A 24,200-nucleotide genomic window follows, 5' to 3' on the forward strand; every position below is an offset into this window, starting at 1 on the left:
CACACACAGTACCAATTCATTGCAGAACACCAGTGACTCATAACTATATGACTTCAGCTGATTTATTTTCATTACTTTCCAAAGGACAGCAGAATAATGAGGAAGCATTTTCTGTAACATTATTACTAGCGAGGCAGATTATTTTCTTAAAATAGAAGCATCCCTTACTCCAAGTTACTTATTGGGCATACAAAATTCAGGAAAGTTATTGAAACATTATAATTTTATTTTTATATTTTAATGGCAGTGTAGGGTAATTATAGCGTAATAGAATGGGTTAACCAAGGACCTGTATACAATCTGGTGGCGTAAGTCGAAGAGTACTGCACTTGTTAAGTGCTGCATCTGGCTCAGCTCTTCTTTCCAGATTGATCTTCAAAATGGCTCATGCAATCTTTCTGACAAAAACAGTTATCCAGTTTCCTTTTATACAAAAGTGTGCCCCAATTTAATTTTAAATCAGCTGAATTTTACATTTAATTTGCTTTTGTTATAGGTCACGAAAATGCACTGTAAAATAACAGAAAATATTTGTCTTGATAGACTAAAAATAGCTGAAGCAGATTAAAGTATACTTAAACTCACAAGAGAAAGAAAAACACAAATACCAGCTTCAATGAGTCATTCACACGTGCATAAAGTAAAATGGAGGAAAGTTTTAAATGTCAAGGATGAAATAATTGCAGATCTACTGTTAACTTTCAATACCATTCTGCAGCTGCCCAAGAAGCAACAAATGCAAATCACAGTACCATAACACCCAATTACAGAACAGTATTGCATTTAAAATCTGTCACTCCACATTTAAGGGATGAAAATAGGTCTATTGACTATGATTGACACTGCAATAAAAACAGAATATGCTGCAAATACCCAGATCAGTCAGCATCTATGAAGAGAGAAACACAGTTAACATTTTGTCAAGTCATTGATCTGCAATATTGCTTAGAAATCGGATAGACCTGTAATTTGGGCACAGGGATCCCAATGCACAACTAGTCCGCCCTCATTAAGATTGAGGCGGGCAACATGCAAATTTGTTATTCCAACCTCATTGCATTTGACCAAATAGTTCCCACACTATTCTCTTCTACTAAATGCTGCCTGTGAGGAGAGAAGGGGCGGGTGAGGCAGGGGCAGACATCATTGTATATAAACCACTGGGTCAGGTAAACTTCCCTTTTTAAAGGCATGCTGACACTTTTAAAAAGAAAACTGCACTGAAGAAAATTGCTGCAACTTAAAATACCAGAACATTAAACACCAGAGCTGAGCAATGTTTCCAGAGTGACAGATTAAATGCTGGAGACATTAGTGGTGGAGATGGCAGTGGACATCCCATGGTTCCATGGTGGTGGGGTAATATCTGCTAATGCTCCCAGTGACCCCCGCCAAAATTAAAAGGTCACCAAGTAGTTCAATTCCTGATTCTGGACTTTGTGACAGAAGAGGTCTAATTATCCACACATGGATTGTCAAGGTCATTGAATGCATCTCCACATGATATCTCCCACAGCACCATAGATTTATAATGCTGTTGAATGCACTGCACCCCCATTACTCACCCAGCAGCATTCCCTGACCCTCAGGACTTAAAGCTAACATTCAGGTACTTCACCTTACTGCTGCCAACTTCATATCTATATCTCGCTGCCTTCGCATACCTCCAGCTATTCAGCTAAGGCAGCCACATTAGCCAAACACAGTGCGACACATCACTGACATTCTTCACTCTTTCTTGCAGGAAAATGTGGCATGAAGCACAAAGGAGCAGAGTAGCGCCTGCAGGGAAAAAGATGCCGGCTTCTCCAGAGTAGATGGCTCTCAGTGTCATCTGACCCCCAACTGTGATTGGGCCTTGGCTTCAGGCATTGTGGAGAACATTGAAGATGACTGTCTTATACCCCACCTTGGCTCTTGGCACATCCTCATTCTACTATCTGGCAAGGTGAGGGAGCTGCTGATGATGTGTATTACATCCCACTTTGCTGAATTTGTTCTTTCATGGGATGTGGCCATTGCTGGCAAGGCCAGCATTTGTTGCACAGCCCTAATGTGCCCTTGGACACAGTACCTTGCCACACCATTTCAGCAGTCTGTTAAGAGTCAACCACATTGCTGCGTATCTGGAATCACATGTAGGCCAGACCAGGAAAGGATGCAGATTTCCTTCACTAAAGGAACATCAATGAACCAGTCTTGGTTTTCTGATTTTCTAATTTCAGATACCCAAGAATTGCTGTCTGCCCACCCCCAAAAAACACAGATGATTTGGAATTGGGGACCAATTGTAATGTGTCAAAGTTCGCAGATCACACTAAGATGAGTGGTAGAGCAAAGTGTGTAGAGGACACAAAGTCTGCAGAGGAATATAGATAGTCTAAGTGAGTGGGCAAAGGTCTAGCAGATGGAGTACAATGTTGGTAAATGTGAAGTCATCCATTTTGGTAGGAATAACAGCAAAATGGACTATTATTTAAATGGTACAAAATGCTGTTGGGCAGAGGGACCTGGGTGTCCTTGTGCGTGAATCGCAAAAAGTTGGTTTGCAGGTGCAGCAGGCAATTAAGAAGGCAAATGTAATTTTGCCCTTCATTGCTAGAGGGATGGTGTTTAAAAACAAGGTGGTTCTGTTGCAGCTGGAAAGGGTGCTGGTGAGGCCACACCTGGAGTACTGTGTACTGTTTTGGTCTCCTTACTTGAGAAAAGATGTAATGGCACTGGAAGGGGTGCAAAGGAGATTCATTAGGTTGATTCCGGAGTTGAGAGGATTGGCATATGAGGAGAGACTGAGTAGACTGGGACTATACTCATTGGAATATAGAAGAATAAGGGGGGGGGGGGGGGGGGGGGGATATTATAGAAACATATAAAATTATGAAGGAAATAGATAAGATAGAAGCAGGGAGGTTGTTTCCACTGGCGGTGGTGAAACTAGAACAAGGGGTCTAGCCTCACAATAAAGGTGAGCAGATTTCGGACTGAGGTGAGCAGAAACCTTTTCAGCCAAAGGGTTGTGAATCTGTGGAATTCCCTGCCCAGTGAAGCAGTTAAGGCTACCTTATTCAATGTTTTCAAGGCAACTATAGATAGATTTTTGAACGGTAAGGAATAAGGGTCATGGTGAGCAGGCGCATAAGTGGAGCCGAGTCCACAAAAGATCAGCCATGATCTTATTGAATGACGGAGCAGGCTCAAGGGGCCAAATGGCCTACTCCTGCTCCTTGTACTTATGAACTATGGGAGGAGGAGAAAGAAGCAACAACACAGTACTTAGGAAGAGGCCCCAGTACTTGATCTGAAATTCTCAGCCTCCAGCTCAGATTCTGCATTGAATGTACACTGGAGGTGATTTGGAATCAGCACATTGAGTCACGAGTGGGCTGCACCCAGACGAGTAGTAAAGGATGGCTTTATTGCTAGCTTATCAGGGTGAGGTCACAAACAAGTTCTTCTACAGAGGACTCAGGTGAGAACATCAATGGGCACATGCACAAAAGCACTCGTGGGCATGAATATGGAGATGCTGGGTGCTTTGGATGGTTGGTTCCAACCTGGTGCCAACCTTCTCTGCAGCCGCTGCTCATCTCCCTGTCACCCTGCAGACACGGAGACACTGACACTGCTGTCTCCTTACGTGTTGCTGCCTTTGTGTACATATAAGTCATCTACTCCTCTGTCCTCCCCATAGGGAGACAGCAAATCAAAGAGATCAACAGAAAAGATTGAAAGAAGTACTCCAGAATATTTCACTTTGCAATCACAAAAGTTGTCAAAAATTACTGTACTTCCAATTTGGGTCTACAGTCCTTTTAGGAAAGCTGGAGGCCCATTTTGCAGTCTCAACCCAAATCTTTGAGGAGCGATGAAGGTCCATGTACACAAGGCATGGTCTAAATTGGAATCCTGGTTTGGCAGTGTGACTTCAGGTTAGTGCCAACTCAAAGCCTTCTAGTATAATTAAACTAGAAAGAGTGCAGGAAAGACTTACTCGGATGCTACCGGGACTTGATGGTTTGAGTGATAAGGAGAGGCTAGATAGACTGAGACTATTTCCCTGGAGCATTGGAGGCTTAGAGGTGATCTTATCGAGGTCTGCAAATAATGAGGGCATAGATAAGGTAGTTAGTCAACATCTTTTCCTAAGGGTAGGGGAATTTAAAACTAGAGGGCATAGGTTTAAGGTGAGGGGGGAGAAATGCAAAAGGATCCAGAGGGGCAAATTATTCACACAGAGGATGGTGAGTGTCTGGAACAAGCTGCTAGAGGCAGTGGTAGAGGTGGGTACAATTTTGTCTTTTAAAAAGCATTTAGAGAGTCATATGGGAAAGATGGATATAGAGGGATATGGCCCAAATGCAGACAATTGGGACTAGCTTAGGGGTAAAACCCGGGCAGCATAGCCAAGATAGGCCGAAGAGCCTGTTTTCATGCTGTAAATCTCGATGCTATAGCTGACACAAGGGATGCAGTTCTGCTACAACGCTGCGTGGGCTGTGAAGAGAGCGGCTGGTGGAACATCATGCCCTCGAGAAGCAGTGTTAGGCATCCGTAGTGCCACATGACTGAACTCCTAGCCTGTTAACTCTGTTTTCTCTCTCCAGATGCTGTCACACCTGCCGATTATTTCCAGCATTTTCTGCATTTATTTCAGATTTACAGCATCCAGGCTATTTTGCTTTTGTATCAAAACATTCTAAATTGACTTGGACATGAATTTAAATAAAGCAGAAGATTTTGGTCTTTGGCTCTGAAGACATTTTTGAGTGCTTTTGAATATCCCCAAAACGTGTGCAGTTTCTAATCTAGACATATTATTTAGTTATAATTCAATGGAATATACTATTCAGTAAAGTTTAAAGCAAAATGGAATTCAATTCTGAGATAATCTGTCCACAGATTATTTGAAGGTTCTAACAATTGCCATGAATACTTTCCCCTTTTACCTGAATATTCTGGCTACATTTGTACAGATGTCTTTGTCATTAACATGCTGTTCCAGTACCACACATAGTTCGAATAGTGCTCCAGTGCTCAGGAATCTGGATCGGGACTGAGGCAGGTCTGCCAAGTTTCTCAGAGTAGCAGTGACCTTCCAGTGAGAAAATAACAAACCATTCAAAAACTTGCGATTCGTCGCACAATTTCAGAGATGCAAAGATTGTTTAAATTTACATTTACAAAAGGTTACATGTAGCTTGCAATATTTTAGCAATACGTTTTGTTGGGGCTAGTAAAAGGAAAATAATGTGAATTAATATTTAATAATGTACTACAAGCATACAGTAGTATTATATATTTTACTGTAACATTGTATTATCAAAAATAACAATATGTTATAGCAACTGCTAATATATCATTCCTTACTAACCTATCAAAGTAAAGAGTCTGATCAGTAGTTTAGCAGACTGATGATAATCATGCCATATAATTGTCACTTTTATTTCTCTGGCAACATTTAATAGAATTATGGACAATTGTAAAGGCTGCTTCCTTAAGACTGAAATACAGGTTGTTGCAGATTACTTCTCAATTACAACTGCCTGAGAACAATCTGACTTCATTCCAATAACTCAGTTTACTAAACCCTCATCTCCATATACAGAAATGGATGTACTTTATTAACATGCCATGTGGTGATTGCCCAGCTTTTACTGTCAACATGGATTTTTTAATATCTCACTCCTAAACAGGGAGATGGAGTTTAAATTCTAACCTTAATCAAATTTGAGCTGGACTGTTCTCTAAGTGAGGCTGCCTGGTGGAGTTTTCCATATCTGTGGGAAACAAATTCACAACCTGTCCTTTCTCCTGCCAGATTTTCACAGAAACGGCACACATCATGAATTCTGCAACCCAGAATTCCTGAACCTTCTAATCGCCAATGTAAATAATAAAATAATCACCCAAAGCCTAGTTATGGAAGCAACTTGGTTGCTTAGAAGCAGTCCACATCCCATATGTAAGAAGATGTGGATGCCATTCAAACTTGGGTTGATAATTGGCAAGTAACATCTGGAGCACACAAATGCTAGGCAATAGCCAATTCCAACCAGAAAGTGAATCTAACCATTCTCCACAATACTCAAAATTATTATCATCACTGAGCCCCTCACTGTTACATTCTGGGGAAATTGAAATTTACCAGAAAATTAACTGGGCTAGTCAGAAATTCTGTGGCTACAAGAACAAGTCAGAGGCTGGGAATTCTGAGACAAGGAACTCACCTCTCGATTCCAAAACCTGTCCACCATCTACAGGCCACCAGTCAGGATTGTGATGGAATACTCTCCATTTGGCTGGACGGGTACTGCTCCCAACATGGAAACATGGTCCAGGACAAACGCAGTCCACCACCTTATGCATTCACTTCCTCCACTGCTGACACACAGTGGCAGCAATGTGTATCATCGACAAGGCGCACGGCAGAAACTCACCAAGGCTCCTTCGACAGATCCTTCAAACCATGAACCTCTCCACCATTTAGAAAGCCAAGGGCAGCAGACGCATGAAAACTACCACCTGTAAGCCACACATCATCCCATTTATTGCCATTCCTTAAATATCGCTCGTTCAATATGTTGGAACGTCCTTCTCAACAGCATCTTAGGTACCCACACTAGCTCAATAAAGCAGCTCGCCACCACCGTCTCAAGGGTATTTAAGGAAGGGCAATAAATGCAGACCTTGCCAGCGACGCACACATCCTATGAATAATGTTTTTTAAAATCACAGCGAGGGATAGTGAATAGAATGGAAACAACACAATAAAGAGATATCATATATATAATTATATATCTTTTATTTATCTAGACAAGCAGCACAGTGGTTAGCATTGTTGCTTCACAGTGCCAGAGACCCGGATTCTATTCCCGGCTTGGGTCACTGATTGTGGAGTCTGTACATTCTCCCAGTGTCTGCTTGGGTTTCGTCCCGGTGTCTGGTTTCCTCCCTCAAGTCCCAAAAGATGTGCTTGTTAGGTGAATTGGACATTTTGAATTCTCCCTCAATGTACCCGAACAGGTAACTAGGGGATTGTCACAGTAACTTCATTGCAGTGCTAATGTAAGCCTACTTGTGACACTAATAAAGATTATAAAAGCTCCTCCTACATTTTTAATACAACTTTATTTTTTTCCCCCTCCCCTCCACCGACCGAAACATGTACTTCATCAGTGTGGTCGATGAATATTCCCGATTCCCCTTTGCCATGCCATGCCCCGACATGACGTCTGCCACCGTCATCAAAGCCTCAACACCATCTTCGCTCTGTTCGGCTTCCCCGCCTACGTCCACAGCGACCAGGGATCCTCATTCATGAGCGATGAGCTGCGCCAGTACCTGCTCAACAGGGGCATAGCTTCGAGCAGGTTGACCAGCTACAACCCCAGGGGAAATGGGCAGTTAGAGCGTGAGAATGGGACGGTCTGGAGGGCCGTCCAGCTGGCCCTACGGTCCAGAAATCTCCTGGCCTCCCGCTGGCCTCCCCGACGCACTTCACTCCATTCGGTCACTCCTGTGCACCGCGACTAATGAAACCCCCCATGAAAGTCTCTTTGCCTTCCCTAGGAAGTCCACCTCCGGGGTTTCGCTACCAATGTGGCTGGCAGCTCCTGGACCCATTCTCCTCTGTAGACACGTTCGACTCCACAAGGTGGACCCGTTGGTTGAGAGGGTACAGCTACTCCACGCCAACCCGCAGTCCGCTTACGTAGCGTACCCCGATGGCCGCCAAGACAGTCTCCCTCAGGGACCTGGCACCAGCTGGTTCCAAACACCCCCCCCCCCCACCCCCCAGCCCTGGCGCCACCCTCCCTTCCCCAGGCGCACCCCACCGCAGCCCCTGCTCCGGGACAATCCGTCCTCCCCTTGCTCCAACCCGGGGATGAAGAGGATTTCGACACGCTCCAGGAGTCACCGAAGACCAAGTCGCCGCCCGAGTCGCCACCAGCACTGCGGCGCTCTCGACAACAGATCAAGGCACTGGACCACCTGAATTTGCAATATTATCTGTTATTTTAAACACAACTTTCTGCATATAGTTCTCCACCACCCCCGCTGGACTCATTTTTAACAGGAGGTGAATGTGGTAGTCACCACTGATGTATATACTGTATATATATTATATATATATATATATATATATATGTGTGTTTTACAGTAAGGCCCCTGTACTACAGGTACGGGGGTAGATCCCTGCCTGCTGACTCTGCCCAGTAGGCGGAGTATAAATATATGTGCTTCCCATACAGCAGTCATTTCATCAGCTGCTGTAGGAGGCCACACATCTCTGTGTAATAAAGCCTCGATTACATTCTACTCTCGTCTTCGCGTAATTGATAGTGCATCAATCTTTGCACTGGTTTCTCCATCATTGAGGATGAGTTTATTTGTGGAGCTTACTCCTCCAGTGAATTATTTAATTGTCCACCACCATTCATGGCTGGATGTGGCAGGACAGCAGAGCATAGATCTGATCCGCTGCTCTTGGAATTACTTACCTCTATTACTTGTTGTATATGTTGTTTGGAACGCAATAGACTCATGTTGTAGCTTCACCAGGTTGACGCCTCATTTTTAGATATGTCTGGTGTTGCTCCTGACATGCCCTTCCGCACTCGTCATTGAACCAAGATTGATTCCCAAGTTTGGTGGTTAATGTAGAGTTCGGGATGTGCCGGGCCACGTGGTTACAGATTGTGGTTGAGTACAATTATGCTGCTACTGATGACCCCACAGCACCTCAAGGATTCCCAGATTTGAGTGCTAATCTGTTTCTAAGTCTATCTCATTTAGCACCACAACACGATGGAGGGTATTCTCAATGGGAAGATAGGACTTTGTCTCCACAGGAACTGCTCGGTGGTCAGTTCTGCCGATAAATCTGCAGCAGGTAGAACATGGTAGCAATTCTACATATCTTCTTTACTGTGGTAGCACTATACTCCATATGCTTCACCTGATGTCTATGTCTTTACATTGTGTATTTATTTATCATATGTCCTATCGGTGCAGACTTTAAAAAAAGTATTTTTTATTGAAATTTTAACACTTAATAGCAAAACTTTGCAGAACAATATAAATAAAACACAACACAAGTATCACAAGTTGCCACTTGGTGAGAATGAGGTCATGTATGTTTTTTCCTCTTGTTTGTTCCCTCATCACCTACCGCAGACACAGACTAGCAGCTATGCCCTTTAGGACCTGGCCAGTTCGGTCTGTGGTGGTACTACAGAACCACTCTTGGTGACAGATATGAAGTTCCCCACCCAGAGTACATTCTGTACCCTTGCCACTCTCTGTGCTTCCCCCAAGTGGTGTTCAACATGGAGGAGTAGCATAATCAAAGACCCCTGCCACCCGGTTTATTCTCTCTTCCAATCTCTTCTATCAGACAGAAGATACAAAAGTCTGAGAAGATGCACTAACAGATTCAGCTTCTTCCCTGCTGTTACCAGACTCCTGAGTGGCCCTCTATGGGCTGAACTGAACTCGCAACGCCTCTTCTTTACTGTGGTAGCACTATACTCCATATGCTTCACCTGATGTCTATGTCTATGCATTTGCATTGTGTATTTATGGTATGGCCTACATTTTACATAGAACATAGAACAAAGAACAGTACAGCACAGAACAGGCCCTTCAGCCCTCGATGTTGTGCCGAGCAATGATCACCCTACTCAAACCCATGTATCTACCCTATACCCGTAACCCAACAACCCCCCCCCCCCCAACCTTACTTTTTAGGACACTACGGGCAATTTAGCATGGCCAATCCACCTAAAAATGCATGGAACAATCTGCCTGGGGCTACAGGGAACAATGCTTTTCACAGTATCTCATGGCAATAAATTTAAATTAATCATCTGTGGGGAAATAACATGTGGTAATCAGCAGGTTTCCTTGTCCATGTTTGACTTGTGCAAAGATGTGCCGGTTAGTTAGGGTTACAGGGATAAGGTGGGGGAATGGACCGAGGTAAGATGCGCTTTCGGAGGGTCAGTGCAGACTTTTAAAAAATATATTTTGATTTGGAACTTTGACACTTAATAGCAAAACTTTTCAGAACAATATAAAAAAAACCCATATTTTTCACATGTTGCCAGCGCCTCGATGACAATAATCCCAGTAATATCATTTCATTATTTACTATAGTGTGTTCCGTACATGTTGAAAAGAGAACATATTATTTACAATGACAGAGGGAGTCACATCGAAACTCCGATCACCTAATGCAGAGGATGAGGAAGGTGATTTGTTTCCCTGGTCCTTGTGAGGAGTGTGAGGAGGCCTGCACCCCTCCAAGCGTAGGGCTTATTTCCCCTTTCCTTCTTTGTGTCATGCATGTTACCCCTCCCGCCAGCAGTTCCTCCTTCTCCACCCTTGTTCACCCCCCCAGTCACCAGTTATCAACACGTCTTCAAATTTATTTCACATGTAATAGAATCTCTCCTCAGATCCCCGGATTACAAATTTAATTTTTTTCGAGTTTCAAGAATTCAGCCAGGTCGACTTCCGGTTGCGGTGATGCGGAGCTAAGCCGCACGTTCGGCAGCTCCCGCTATCAAAGGACTTTCGGGCCTGTTTTAGGGCCCCAAACGGCGCTGTTTCTTATGTTCTTATGTTTCGACGATTCCCGGTAGGGGAAGGTGCTTGGAGGAACATTCCCCGAAATTTATGGTGCGCACCCGGAGTGGGGCAAAGAAAAAGGCTGCAGCAGCTCCCCAGAGCAAGCTGCCCTTCTGCGCTGTTTTGCGGAGCTGAAGGCTGAGTTGCTGGACTCCCTGAATGCGACTACCAGCAAGCTGCTTGAGACCCAGACAGCCCAGGGGGCAGCCATTCAGGAGTTGCAGCAGCAGGCCGCTGAGCGGGAGGCGGAGGCCGTGGTCCTCGTGGGGAAGGTAGAGTTGCACGAGGCACTTCACAAAAAGTGGCAAGACCGCTTGGAGGAGCTGGACTTTCGCACGAGGCGGAAGAATTTGAGGATCCTGGGCCTTGCGGAGGGGCTGGAGGGGTTGGATCTTCCGTCCTATGTGGCCCACGATGCTGAATTCGTTGATGGGGGTGGGGGTCCTTCCATCTGCTCCTGGAGCTTGAGGGAGCCCACAGAGTGCTGGCCAGGAGGCCCAAGGCGAATGAACCCCCGCGGGCAGTGCTGGTGCAGTTCCATCGATTCAGTGACCGGAGTGTGTGCTGCGCTGGGCCAAGAAAGAGAGGAGCAGCAAGTGGGAGAACTCGGTAGTGCGAATCTACCAGGACTGGAGTGCGGAGGTGGCTAAGCGGCGGGTCGGTTTAACCGGATGAAGGCGGTGCTGCATAACAAGCAGGTTAAATTTGGAATGCTGCAGCCTGCGCGTCTGTGGGTAATATATAAGGACCGGCATTACTACTTCGAGTCCCCGGAGGAGGCGTGGGCCTTTGTGCAGGGCGGAGAAGCTGGACTCGAACTAGGGTTTGGGGGCTTCGGGGTCTTGTGTACTACGGTTGTTGCTGTTGCTGTTTTTGTAATTTTGATATGTGATTTTTATGCTGGTTCTTGCTCTGTTTCCAGGTGGTTCTGTTGGGTACGGTATTGTGTTATGTGGGGAATGTTGGGGGTTTGTTTTTGTTTTCTGTACGGGGCTGGGGGATGGGGTGGAGCTGGAATTTGGGAGCTGCGTCAGAAAGGTGGGGTGGGGCAGTGTGAAAGCGCGGGCTTTCCTCTGGTTTCTGCGCTGCGGGGCAGGAGGGGTGGAGCTGGCAGTGGGGGCGTGGCCTCTACTGTTTTTTTCCCACGTTGAAGCGGTGCCAAGGAGGAGTGGCAGGAGGGGGATGACCCCATGTCGGGAGGGACCGGGTTTTGGCAGGAGTTGCCGGGGTCAGCAGAGGTCAGCTGACTCACGGAAGTACCATGGAGGGTGCGTCGCGGCTAGGAGGGGTCCTAGCCTGGGAGGGGATACCGGGTTGCTGCTGGACTGGCCAGGAAGGAGCTGGTGTGGGCCGGGGGGGTAGGGGAGAGGCGCTATAGTCATGGGGAACGGGTCGGTGGGGTGTGCTGGCCTGGGGCGAGCAGTCGATGAGCTATGGCTAGTCGGCGGGGGAGGGGGGGCGGGGTGCCCTCTGATCCGGCTGATCACCTGGAACGTGAGGGGGCTGAATGGGCCGGTTAAGCGGGCTAGGGTATTTTCTCATTTGAAGGGGCTGAAGGCGGACGTGGCTATGCTCCAGGAGACCCACTTGAAGGTGGCGGACCAGGTTCGTCTGAGGAAGGGGTGGGTGGGGCAGGTTTTCCACTCAGGATTAGATGCGAAGAACCGGGGGGTGGCGATCCTGGTGGGGAAGAGGGTGGCGTTCGAGGCGTCTGAGGTGGTGGCGGACAAGGAGGGCAGGTTTGTTATGGTGAAGGGTAGGCTGCAGGGAGAGAAGGTGGTGCTGGTAACGTGTATGCCCCGAATTGGGATGATCCTGGCTTAATGAGGCGTATGTTGGGCCGCATTCCGGACCAAGAGGCAGGGGGCCTGATCATGGGGGAGACTTTAACACGGTGCTGGATCCCCACTAGACCGGTCCAGTTCAAGGACGGGTAGGAGGCCGGCGGCGGCCAAGGTGCTGAGGGGGTTTATGGACCAGATGGGAGGGGTGGATCCCTGGAGGTTTGGGAGGCCGAGGGCGCGGGAGTATTCCTTTTTCTCCCATGTGCATAGGGTTTACTCCCGAATAGATTTTTTTCGTCCTGAGCAGGGGATTGATCCCGAGGGTGGAGGATGCCGAGTATTCGGCCATAGCAATTTCAGACCATGCTCCGCACTGGGTCGATCTGGAGATGGGGGAGGTGCGGGTCCAGCGCCCGCTGTGGCGTCTGGACGTGGGGTTGCTGGCTGATGAGGAGGTGGGTAGGAGGGTCCGGGGAAGTATGAGAGGTACCTTGAGGCCAACGATACGGGGGAGGTCCGGGTGGGGATGGTTTGGGAGGCTCTGAAGGCAGTGATCCGGGGGGAGCTGATTTCCATCCGGGCCCATAGGGAAAGGAGGGAGAGGAGGGAGAGGGAGAGGGAGAGACTGGTGGGGGAGCTCCTAGATATGGATAGGAGGTTCGCAGAAGCCCTGGAGGAGGGATTGTTGGGAGAACGGCACAGTTTGCAGGCCAAGTTCGACTTGCTGACCACCAGAAAGGCGGAGACACAGTGGAGGAAGGCGCAAGGCGCGGTTATTGAGTATGGGGAGAAGGCGAGCAGGATGCTGGCGCATCAGCTCCGCAGGCAGGATGCGGCGAGGGAAATTGGTGGAGTGATGGATAAGGGTGGGAATGTGGTGCGGAAGGGGGCAGAGGTGAACATGGTCTTTAGGGACTTTTACGAGGAACTGGACCGGTCGGAGCCACCGGGGGTGGGGCGGGGGGGGGGGGGGGGGGGGGAGAGGGGGGGGGGGGGGAATGGAGAGCTTTATGAATAGGCTATGTTTCCCAAAGGTGCAGGAGGAGCTGGTGGAGGGCTGGGGCACTGATTGAGTTGGAGGAGCTAGTCAGGGGGATTGGTCACATGCAGTCAGGGAAGGCACCGGGGCCGGATGGGTTCCCGGTGGAATTTTATAAAAAGTATGCGGGCCTGGTGGGCCCCCTGTTGGTGCGGGCCTTCAATGAGGCATGGGAGGGGGGGCTTTGCCCCCGACCATGTCACGGGCGCTGATTTCTTTGATCCTGAAGCGGGATAAGGACCCCCTGCAGTGTGGATCATACAAGCCAATCTCGCTCCTCAATATGGATGCTAAGTTGCTGGCGAAGAACCTGGCCACCAGGATAGAAGACTGTGTGCCAGTGGTGATACATGAGGATCAGACAGGATTTGTCAAGGGAAGACAGCTTAACACAAATGTGCGGAGGTTGTTAAATGTTATGATGCCGGCGGTTGAGGGGGAGGCTGAGATAGTGGTGGCGCTAGATGCAGAGAAGGCCTTTGATAGAGTTGAGTGGGGGTACCTGTGGGAGGTGCTGGAGAGGTTTGGATTTGGGGAGGGGTTCATCAAATGGGTGAGGTTGCTTTATGAGGCCCCGATGGCGAGTGTAGCTACTAATAGAAGGAGGTCAGAGTACTTCAGGCTCTACCGTGGGACCAGGCAGGGGTGCCCCCTGTCCCCCTTGCTTTTTGCACTGGCAATTGAACCTCTGGCTATGACGTTGAGGGAGTCGGGGAGGTGGAGGGGTCTGGTGCGGGGTGGGGAGGAACATCGGGTATCGCTGTATGCGGACGACCTGCTGCTGTATGTGGCGGACCCAGTGGGGGGCATGCCGGGGGTGATGGAGCTGTTGGCTGAGTTTGGGGGCTTCTCAGGCTTAAGCTGAATCTGGGCAAGAGTGAGGTATTTGTAGTGCACCCGGGTGATCAGGAGGAGGGAATTGGTAGGCTCCCGTTTAAGAGGGCAGTGAAGAGTTTTAGGTACCTGGGGTGCAGGTGGCCAGGAGTTGGGGGACTCTCCACAAGCTTAATTTTACCAGGCTTGTGGAGCAGATGGAGGAGGAATTTAAAAGGTGGGACACGGTGCCGCTATCGCTGGCGGGTAGAGTGCAGTCCGTCAAAATGACGGTGCTCCCGAGGTTCTTGTTCCTTTTTCAGCATTTGCCCATCTTTATCCCTCGGGCCTTTTTTAGGAGGGTGACTAGCAGCATCATGAGCTTTGTTTGGGCGCATGGGACCCCGAGGGTGAAGAGGGTCTTCTTGGAGCGGGGCAGAGATGGTGGGGGCTGGCGTTACCCAATCTCTCGGGGTATTACTGGGCGACCAATGTGTCGATAGTGCGCAAGTGGGTGATGGAGGGGGCAGCATGGAAAAGGTTTGAGATGGCATCCTGTGGAGGCACAAGCCTGGGGGCCCTGGTAACGGCGCCGTTGCCGCTCCCTCCTACGAGGTATACCACGAGTCTGGTGGTGGTGGCTACCCTCAAGATCTGGGGGCAGTGGAGGCGACATAGGGGGGAAGTGGTGGGGCTCGATGGAGGCCCCGCTAAGGGGGAACCATTGGTTCATCCCGGGGAACATTGATGGGGGGTTCCAGGGTTGGCACAGAGCGGGCATCAGAAAGTTAAGGGTCCTGTTCATTGATGGGAGGTTTGCGAGCCTGGGAGAGTTAGGAGGAGAAATTTGAGCTCCCCTCGGGGAACATGTTCAGGTACCTGCAGGGTAAAGGCGTTTGCTAGGCGGCAGGTGGAGGGATTCCCTTTGCTGCCCGCGAGGGGGGTGAGGGACGGGATACTTTTTGGGTGTCTGGGTCGTGGGATGGGAAGATATCTGATATCTACAAGGTCATGCAGGAGGTGGAGGAGGCGTCAGTAGAGGAGCTAAAGGCTAAGTGGGAGGGGGAGCTGGGGGAGCAGATCGAGGATGGGACATGGGCGGATGCCCTGGAGAGGGTTAACTCTTCCTCCTCATGTGCGCGGCTTAGCCTCATCCAATTCAAGGTGCTGCACCGGGCCCATATGTCCGGGACTAGGATGAGTAGGTTCTTTGGGTGCGAAGACAGGTGTGTCAGGTGTTCGGGGAGTCCAGCGAACCATGCCCATATGTTCTGGGCATGCCCGGCACTGGAGGAGTTCTGGAAGGGGGTGGCGAGGACAGTGTCGAGGGTGGTAGGATCCAGGGTCAAGCCAGGCTGGGGACTCGCGATTTTTGGGGTTGCGGTGGAGCCGGGAGTGCAGGAGGCGAGAGAGGCCGGTGTTTTGGCCTTTGCGTTCCTAGTAGCCCGGCGGAGGATCTTGCTACAGTGGAAGGATGCGAGACCCCCAAGCGTGGAGACCTGGATCAATGACATGGCCGGTTTTATTAAGCTGGAGAAGGTCAAATTCGCCCTGAGAGGATCGGTACAATGGGTTCTTTAGGCGGTGGCAGCCTTTCCTCGACTTTTTGGCTCAGCGATAGGGAACTAGGTCAGCAGCAGCAGCAACCCGGGGGGGAGGGGGGGCGTTGACTATGTTTATTTAATTTAAATTATTTTCAAGTTCTTTTGTTGTTTACTGGGTTTGGGGGGGTGGTTCGATATATGCGTTGCTATGGTCTTGGGGGGTGTTATGCTTATTATGTTGTTTTATTGTTGCTTGTTGCTGTATGTTGTTATATATTTTATAAAAAATTTCCAATAAAAATTATTTTAAAAAAAAGAATTCAGCCAGGTCAGAGAGCCAGTCTGAGGCTCTATGGTGGCGGCCACCGTCATTTTCGATGAGAAACACTTTGAGATTTCTGCCAGACCCAGTGGTGTGATCCGGTTCGCAACCTTCAGACACTTCTGAAATGTGTTTTTCCCCCTCCATGCCTGAGGTGCAAAACATCTGATTTAACCCTTCCTGGGGTCATCTGAGCACTTCAATGAAGGGGGCACTACATTTAAATGGCCCCACAGCACTTGATCTGATTCAAGTCATGAGGATGGCTGCAAGAAAGCCAGCTACTGGATTTATGGAGTCCGGTGTTTGTTGTCAGCAGTTGTTGGATGCCATGGAGGAGAGGTGGGCCACAATATATCCTTGGGCTAGCTGAAGGCCCTCCAGCAAGGTCACAACATCCCAACCTGGGAGACGGTGGCAGCAGCCTGATCAAGAGGACAGGTGCACAATGCAGAAAAAGATAAATGATCTACTACGACTAGCAAGGGTAAATGCTCCCGGTCACCTCTTGGCACCCACCAGAATGTCACCTGGAACCCACATGCCACCACCTCGCAGGACCCCAGCGCTCAACCTCCCAATAGCATTCTTGAAATCCCCTTGGCACACCTCATCAGAACCCCTCTCTGTTTGGCGCAGTGCCCACAACATGCCAGTTGTCAGCAAACTCTGACCCGGCAGGCGTCCAGCACACATTATCCTCTTTTGTGTTCCTGCAGGAGAAGATTGTCCACAACCGCCGAGAGAGAGAGAGAGAGAGAGAGGAAAAAAAGCAATACCAAGCAGAGGATTCGGGCTCCGTATGAGAAGTAGGCCATGGATCTCGCAGGGGAGGAGCAATAACAGGCACAGGCCTGTGAGAGAAAAGTGAGGAGCCGCTGCACCTTCATCCAGATGACCAGTCTCAAGTGAGTTCTTTGTAATCCAAACCTTTGACCCGGCCATGTACTAAAACCATGCCCCTTGCCTTGCAGGAACATCAACGGAAGAGGGCCTGGCCCAGGTTGCTCGTTGTGTTCTCTCTTTAATTGGCTCTGTTTATGGCGGTTAATATGGTTGCCTCCCTTAATTCTAATTACGTTTGCTCAAGAGTCGCCAGGTATCTTTCGATACCGCCATAAGGTTCAAAACCGAATATGGTCAAAGACTCGATACACCAGTTCGTAAGTTCGAAATCAATGCTCATTTATTTACACACACAGTCAATTATACTCATGCATAAACTCTACCAACTAAACTATCACTACTACTAAAGCCTATACTTAGCTTCGGGTGCCCACTCAGTCAGAGGAACAATGGCCGTTGTCCGGTTCTGAGGCTGCTGGGGTTGAGCTGGTACGGAATAGCAGATAAGAGCGTATGTCTCATAGAGTGCGTTGACTTTGGACTTACTTGTTCTGGTGCAGCTGCTAGGCAGGCCTCTCGTTGCTGAGAGCCAAGGCCAAGGAAAACGGTTCTCTCTTGGGGGCTTCTTCTTATACCCAAAGGGGGCTTCGCACGCTTTTGGGAGGGCCTTGAACTTGGTCTCAATTAATTGGACCGTATCTTGATTCATCGGTATCGATTTCTTCCAATAAAGGGGTGGGTGCCAATGATTGCTGGGCAGGTCCTAGGTGGCCGTTGGCCTGCTCTTTGTTCTAGTCTCTTCTGGCGCCCAGGGTGTCTGCTTTAGTATCGTTTACCAAATGTTACTCTTTTGTCCCCGGAGATAGCTCATTAGTATGGTAATGGCTTTGCGGTATCGGTCCTGTCTGGGAGCTACAGCTCCAATCAACAGGCAAACCTTGCACCTGCTTGCTTTCTCAGCATTGTCCATTTTCCCTGCATTCTTTGCAAAGTGTCCATTTTGTAATCGGGAGGTGGCCACCCCAGGTGGCTACACCCATCAACCAGCAGGTATCTCACTGTCCACCTTCCACAGCACCTAGGTCATCTGAGGTGGAAGCAGATGACGCATCATAGTTATCACCTGCACCTTCCACCATTGCAGAGACACACACCTCGGAGGCGAACTTGGTAGGCAGGCTTCTGAAAGGATTAGGGCATTAATAAGTGAACCCAGAACTTAACCCTTAATCCCCCTCTAGTGCTAAGGATAAAGGGATCTAGGGCCGAACCACACCAGCACATGAGCCCGGGAATTAACGAGCTGTCATCAGACGGACAGGAGTCAGGCATAAGCAAAAGCGGTGGAGCATCACAGAGCTTTCCCCACTGTGAGTCTTCATCATCCTCCTGCATTGACTGATCATCAAGGACTCACCTGGCCAAGCATCCTGATGACTAAGGTTTCCTGCGATCCTCCTCCCATAGTCACAGAGGGGTCACGACTGTCTTGGGGCTGGGAGGGGTCACGACTGTCTTGGGGCTGGGAGGGGGGAGGCCTGTTGAGCTGTTGGATAAGTTGCTGGTCCTATAGCATGAAGTGGGAAGCGATGAGGGCATCCCTGGCCCTCCTGTCTATGCAAACGCTAGGCCCAGCCTGGACTCCATCCTCCAACTCCTCCTCAGTCTCTTCCCCGCTCCTCACTCGCTCCTCAACATTTTCTTCATCCGAGGAGATGTTCCTCTCCTTCAGGTCTTCATCAGTAACATTGTCGCCCCGCTGCTGAGCCACCACAAAGTGGGAGACCCTCTAGGGACTGTATTGAAGAGCCTCAACAGATCTGTCGAGGCAGTGGAAGTGCATCTTGAGGAACCTATTCACTGCTCAATCACTGACCAGGTGGCACTGTGAACCTAGTTGTAGCGGGCCTCTGCTTCGGTCTCAGGCCTCCATACTGGCATAATCAGCTAAGGCTTCAGCGGATCAGGGCGGCATGGTAGCACAGTGGTTAGCAGTACTGCCTCACAGTGCCAGGGACCTGGGTTGATACCGAAATTGGGTGACTGTCTGAGTGGAGTGTTGAGTTTTCAATTTCTCCCTGTATCTGTGTGGGGTTCCTCTGGGTGCTCCGGTTTCCTCCCACAGTCCAAACTGCGCAGGTTAGGTGGACTGGCCATGTTAAATTGCCCATAGTGTCTAAAGGGTTCGGTGGGTTCGGGGGCAAGATAAGGTGCTCTTTCGGAGGGTTGATACAGACCGATGGGTCGTATAGCCTCCCTCTGTATTCTATGATAACCTTTGTTCCCAACAAGCCATTCCTGTAGTATAGGCTGACCCTCAAAGAATTCCTGAGATTTGCAATTGCCCAAGGATGAAGCTGTCATGCATGCTCCCTGGAAAACATGCACACACTTCCATGAACCTTATCTGGTGGTCACACACCAGCTGGACATTTAAGGGAGTAGGACCCCTTCCTGTTGATGAATGCGACTCCCCGATACCACAGGGCAGATAGAGTGAAATAGGTAGAGTCGATCTGCCTACATCTATGGCAGACCAGCTTATGGTACTGAATCCCGCAGCTCTCTTGTCCTGCTGGGCATGGTCCAGGTCAAATAAATGAAGTCCGATGCCCTTGCATTTGCGTTACCAGGCCTGGTCAGTGCCCTCGGCATTGTCAGAGTTGCCTCTGTGCCTCCTGCCTGGTTGTCCCCTCCCTTAATCTCTACATCACTGGGATTCTGACAGGTTTCTATGTTCACCCATCCTTCATGGACAGGAGCAACTGGACAGTGATGTCCATCTTGGGGGCTAATGGATCTTCTATGGCAGGTATTGAGGTCCGGCACATATGTAGACACAGTCCCTCTCAATCCCATGTACCCAAGTGTTTATCCTTCAGCATGGTTGTTTCACCCCATTACTTGACCTTTGAACTTTTTTTTGATTACTTGACTTTGAAAACCTCTTTGAAGTTCAACCAATTAAACTAAACAAATTAAGGGACAAATCAAAAGGGGTTGTTCCTTAAAGGGGCACTGCCCAAACTAAAACAAAGATCAGTGAAACTTAAAAAACTCAATCAAAATGTGATAAAAGTGTCTATTAAAGCACCCAGAGCCTGCGGTGCTCACCGGGCATGGAAGGCAGTAATGGTGCCAGTGGACATCACATCCTCCCTCTCCAGGGACACCCGGTCATGAATGAAGCTGCGGAAGAGGGGCAGGCTGTCAGGATGGATTGACCACCTGGATCTCCCCTGCCTGGACGGTTAATGGCAATGTTACCAGGCTCAGGAGCAGGTTCACTAGAAGGTCCTCCTCCTTTCCCATTCCTCTCCGCACCAGGTGCTGGAGCATGGGACTAAAGTGCAAACACTTACTTGACTTTTGAGACTGTGGGCAGTTGTATTGGTGGTGATTAGTTTGATGAGCATAAATCTCAGGAATGTTAGAGAGCACAATTGCGTTTCCTGCAACAGGGAGAGGCAAGGCTAATAGACACCTTCTTACTCAGGTTGCATAATTTAGACATTGCATTGTTTGTCAGGGCTTTACTCTTAAGACTCTTGTGAACAGTTATTCCATTAATTGTTAAGCATGCCCACTCCCAGGCTGTGCCCCATTTGCTTTCTCTTATCGGAGGTCTCATTCACCTAGCCTCGTTCACTCTCATAACAACCCTTCCCCAACCTCATGTGCCCCACACCCACAGCCACAGCACAACCCCATGCCACAATCAGCTGACTAACACAGGCACTCCTAGAACCTTTTAAAAAATAGTGGCAGCACGGTAGCATGGTGGTTAGCATAAATGCTTCACAGCTCCAGGGTCCCAGGTTCGATTCCCGGCTGGGTCACTGTCTGTGTGGAGTCTGCAACGTCCTCCCCGTGTGTGCGTGGTTTTCTCCGGGTGCTCCGGTTTCCTCCCACAGTCCAAAGAGGTGCAGGTTAGGTGGATTGGCCGTGCTAAATTGCCCGTAATGTCCTAAAAAGTAAGGTTAAGGTGGGGTTGTTGGGTTACGGGTATAGGGTGGATACGTGGGTTTGAGTAGGGTGATTCATTGCTCGGCACAACATCGAGGGCCGAAGGGGCCTGTTCTGTGCTGTACTGTTCTATCTATCTATTCTAACACAGGCAGCAGGTTGAGGCCACACACACAGGCCACAACCCCAATCCCCCTCTGGTGCTGGCCAGTGGACTCTATCCCCTGTGTATCTTGGTGCTAAATGGAGAAGACTCCTCACCTCTTTCCTCTCTCTTGGAAATCATGGCGCCTGTTTTCCGTTTTCATAAAGCCATAGTGATTTGCAAGTGTGGCACACCACCAGGGACCCAGGTTCAATTCCGACCTCGGGCGACTGTCTGTGCGGAGTCTGCATGTTCTCCCAGTGTCTGCATGGGTTTCCTCCCACAGTCCAAAGACATGTAGGTTAGCTGGATTAGCCATGATAAATTGCCTTAGTGTCCAACGGTTAGGTTGGGTTACGGGGAGAGGACCTAGGTAGGGTGCACTTTCGGAGGATTGGTGCAGACCCGATGGGCCGAATGGCCTCCTTCTGCACTGTAGTATATCTATGATTCTATGACATCAAGCCTGGTGGGTGGGAAGATTCAAATAAGGTCTGATGATTCCCATGTATTATGTACTCTGGGATAACACAGGCTGCAACTGGACGCAGCTTTAACCAAGATACTTCAGACCTTGAAGTTAGTTCAAGCTGATTTATTGAACCAGCACAGTTAGCACAGTTCTCTATGAGTTCGACTCTCTGCTAACCTGTGTGGTTACTCTGTCTGACTGAACCAGACTAGCTCTTAGCCACGTGCTGGAGGTGTGATATAGTACGTACACCCTGACTCACTCTTTAGATGTTCGTCAGTGGAAAGAGGTGGAGTGTGAGTGCCTCATGCCTTTTATAGTGAGATACCACCCCTGAGTGTCCTGCCTGCTCACTGGTCATGTCCTGTTCTCTGTGTTCATTAGTTGCCTGTCTGTATATCATTATCTGCATGTCTGCATATCATGACATCTCCCTTTTTTAATGTTTTGTTGGCACATGGGAACGTACTTACATGTGGTGGCATATCATAGAATTTACAGTGCAGAAGGAGGCCACTCGGCCCATCGAGTCTGCACTGGCTCTTGGAAAGAGCACCCTACCCGAGGTCAACACCTCCACCCTATCCCCATAACCCAGTAACCCCACCCAACACTAAGGGCAATTTTGAACACTAAGGGCAATTTATCATGGCCAATCCACCTAACCTGCACATCTTTGGACTGTGGGAGGAAACCGGAGCACCCGGAGGAAACCCACGCACACACGGGAGGATGTGCAGACTCCACACAGACATTGACCCAAGCCGGAATCGAACCTGGGACCCTGGAGCTGTGAAGTCGCACAGTTAGCACAGTTCTCTATGAGTTTGACTCTCTGCTAACCTAAGTGAGGTTACTCTGTCTGACTGAACCATACTAGCTCTTAGCCACGTGCTGGAGGTGTGATACTGCACATACACGCTGACTCACTCTGTAGATGTTCATCAGTGGAACGAGGCAGGGTGTGAGTGCCTCGTGCCTTTTATAGTGAGATACCACCCGAGTGTCCTGCCTGCTCACTGGTCATGTCCTGTTCTCTGTGTTCATTAGCTGCCTGCCTGTGCCTGTCTGTATATTATTATCTGCATGTCTGCATATCATGACAGATTCTACTTTAATCTCGCCAAGTACATTATAATGCATTCAAATTGGTGCAAATCGGATTTGCGTCCTTCCTGGGCATGAAGCTAATCACACCACTGGGAAAGGCCCGGGAAGATCGCTTTCTAAAACATCATCTGCGCAGCTCCAGTTTTCAGCCTCTACCGATATTTTGCAGCCATTGCGGGATTTGCAGTCCCACTAACAGGCCGGCTAAATCCCACGTACAGTATTCAGACCCACAGGTATGTGGACAAGCACTGTCACTTATGAACCAAATTCCCAGCTGTGAATTATTAGCTTCACTGCCTTGTTGGTAATTCAAGAGAGTTGAAGGCTAAGGGAATAAATACTGACAAAATAATTTGGAGGTGGAACGCAAAGGCGAACACATATCTAAATCTGTCATCTTTCCGGCAAACTCCTGCAACCAAGCTACCTGTAGTGCTTTGCATTCCTTTACACTTAGTTTTGGTGCAGAACGTTTACAACACGGGAGACAGTATTACAAATGATAGCCCAGCTCGATTGGCATGGCATGAGGAACAAATGCTACAAACTGCCTCTAACGGTGGGAGGAACCATCTGGTCAGCCAATGCCTACTTCAATTTGGTCGGCTCCTGACTACTAAAGTGCTGACCCACCATAGTCCATCTGCTTCAAACGACGTGCTGGAGCTTCGAGTTTTGTCTCAGCAAGTAGGACACATAAACAAAAAAAAGGACACCAACCCTTTGATTGGTAAGCTGGAACTCAGGATCGTGTGCACGGGATTGACAAATGACTTGCAGCAGTTCGATAGCAGGCATAAGACAGCTGTGATCGACATGGAACGTGATAGGCCTGAACATAACATCTCTATAAGAGACTTCCCTACAAGACTCGCCAAGAGCGGATCACTCAAAGAAAATTTGTTGCATTCATCTGGCAAGGAAGAGTTCAGGGGAAACACATGAGCAAGATGCATGCTGCACTGTAAGGAACTTGCTACTTTTGATGATAGAACCTCCCCACAAATGGTTGCAATGTGTTTCTCTCCAACGATCTCTCAATTCAAACAGGATTGGATGGAGTATCTATGCTCCAACGCTGTGCTCCACTACAGAAGCAATAAGACCAGTTCCTATGAAGAGCTTGACACTGCTCTTAGAACTAGCCCGAAGTCGGAATATCTTTATCTACTGGGCAATTTCAATGCAAGAGTGGGCACGGACTATGAGACAGGGCCCCTCCTGGCTGAGAAAGATAAATGGGAACAGACAGAGGCTCATGCTGCCACAAGATTAATTTAACTAACATTTTCTTTTAGAACAAACCATGCCACAAGGTGTCCAGGAGACATCCAAGAACATTGAACTTGACAGTTTGGTTCTGAAGCCCATGGGGAAAATCCTGCTCATTAACTTTACAACTTGAACAAGATATGCTGCTGTTTTAAAATAGAAAGAAAAAAGTTGATCACTGCAAATGTACGTGTGCCTCAGCACCACCTGCAGGAAATAGTGAACTAAAACCATCCTTCTATAACTGAATAC

At 48.7% G+C, this 24,200-nt stretch overlaps 1 protein-coding gene across 4 annotated transcripts in view; it reads right to left on the bottom strand.

Moving 5' to 3' along the window:
• armc2 (armadillo repeat containing 2) overlaps positions 1-24,200 on the bottom strand; it is a 253,785-nt gene that overhangs the window by 50,834 nt on the left and 178,751 nt on the right. For all 4 annotated transcript variants that reach the window (XM_038799209.1, XM_038799210.1, XM_038799207.1 and 1 more), the window contains one exon: positions 4,947-5,092. In XM_038799209.1, the coding sequence (XP_038655137.1) occupies positions 4,947-5,092 (146 nt within the window). The remainder of the gene's footprint in view (positions 1-4,946; positions 5,093-24,200) is intronic.

Source organism: Scyliorhinus canicula, chromosome 6, assembly GCF_902713615.1.
Source record: "Scyliorhinus canicula chromosome 6, sScyCan1.1, whole genome shotgun sequence".
NCBI classification, from domain to species: Eukaryota; Metazoa; Chordata; class Chondrichthyes; order Carcharhiniformes; family Scyliorhinidae; genus Scyliorhinus; species Scyliorhinus canicula.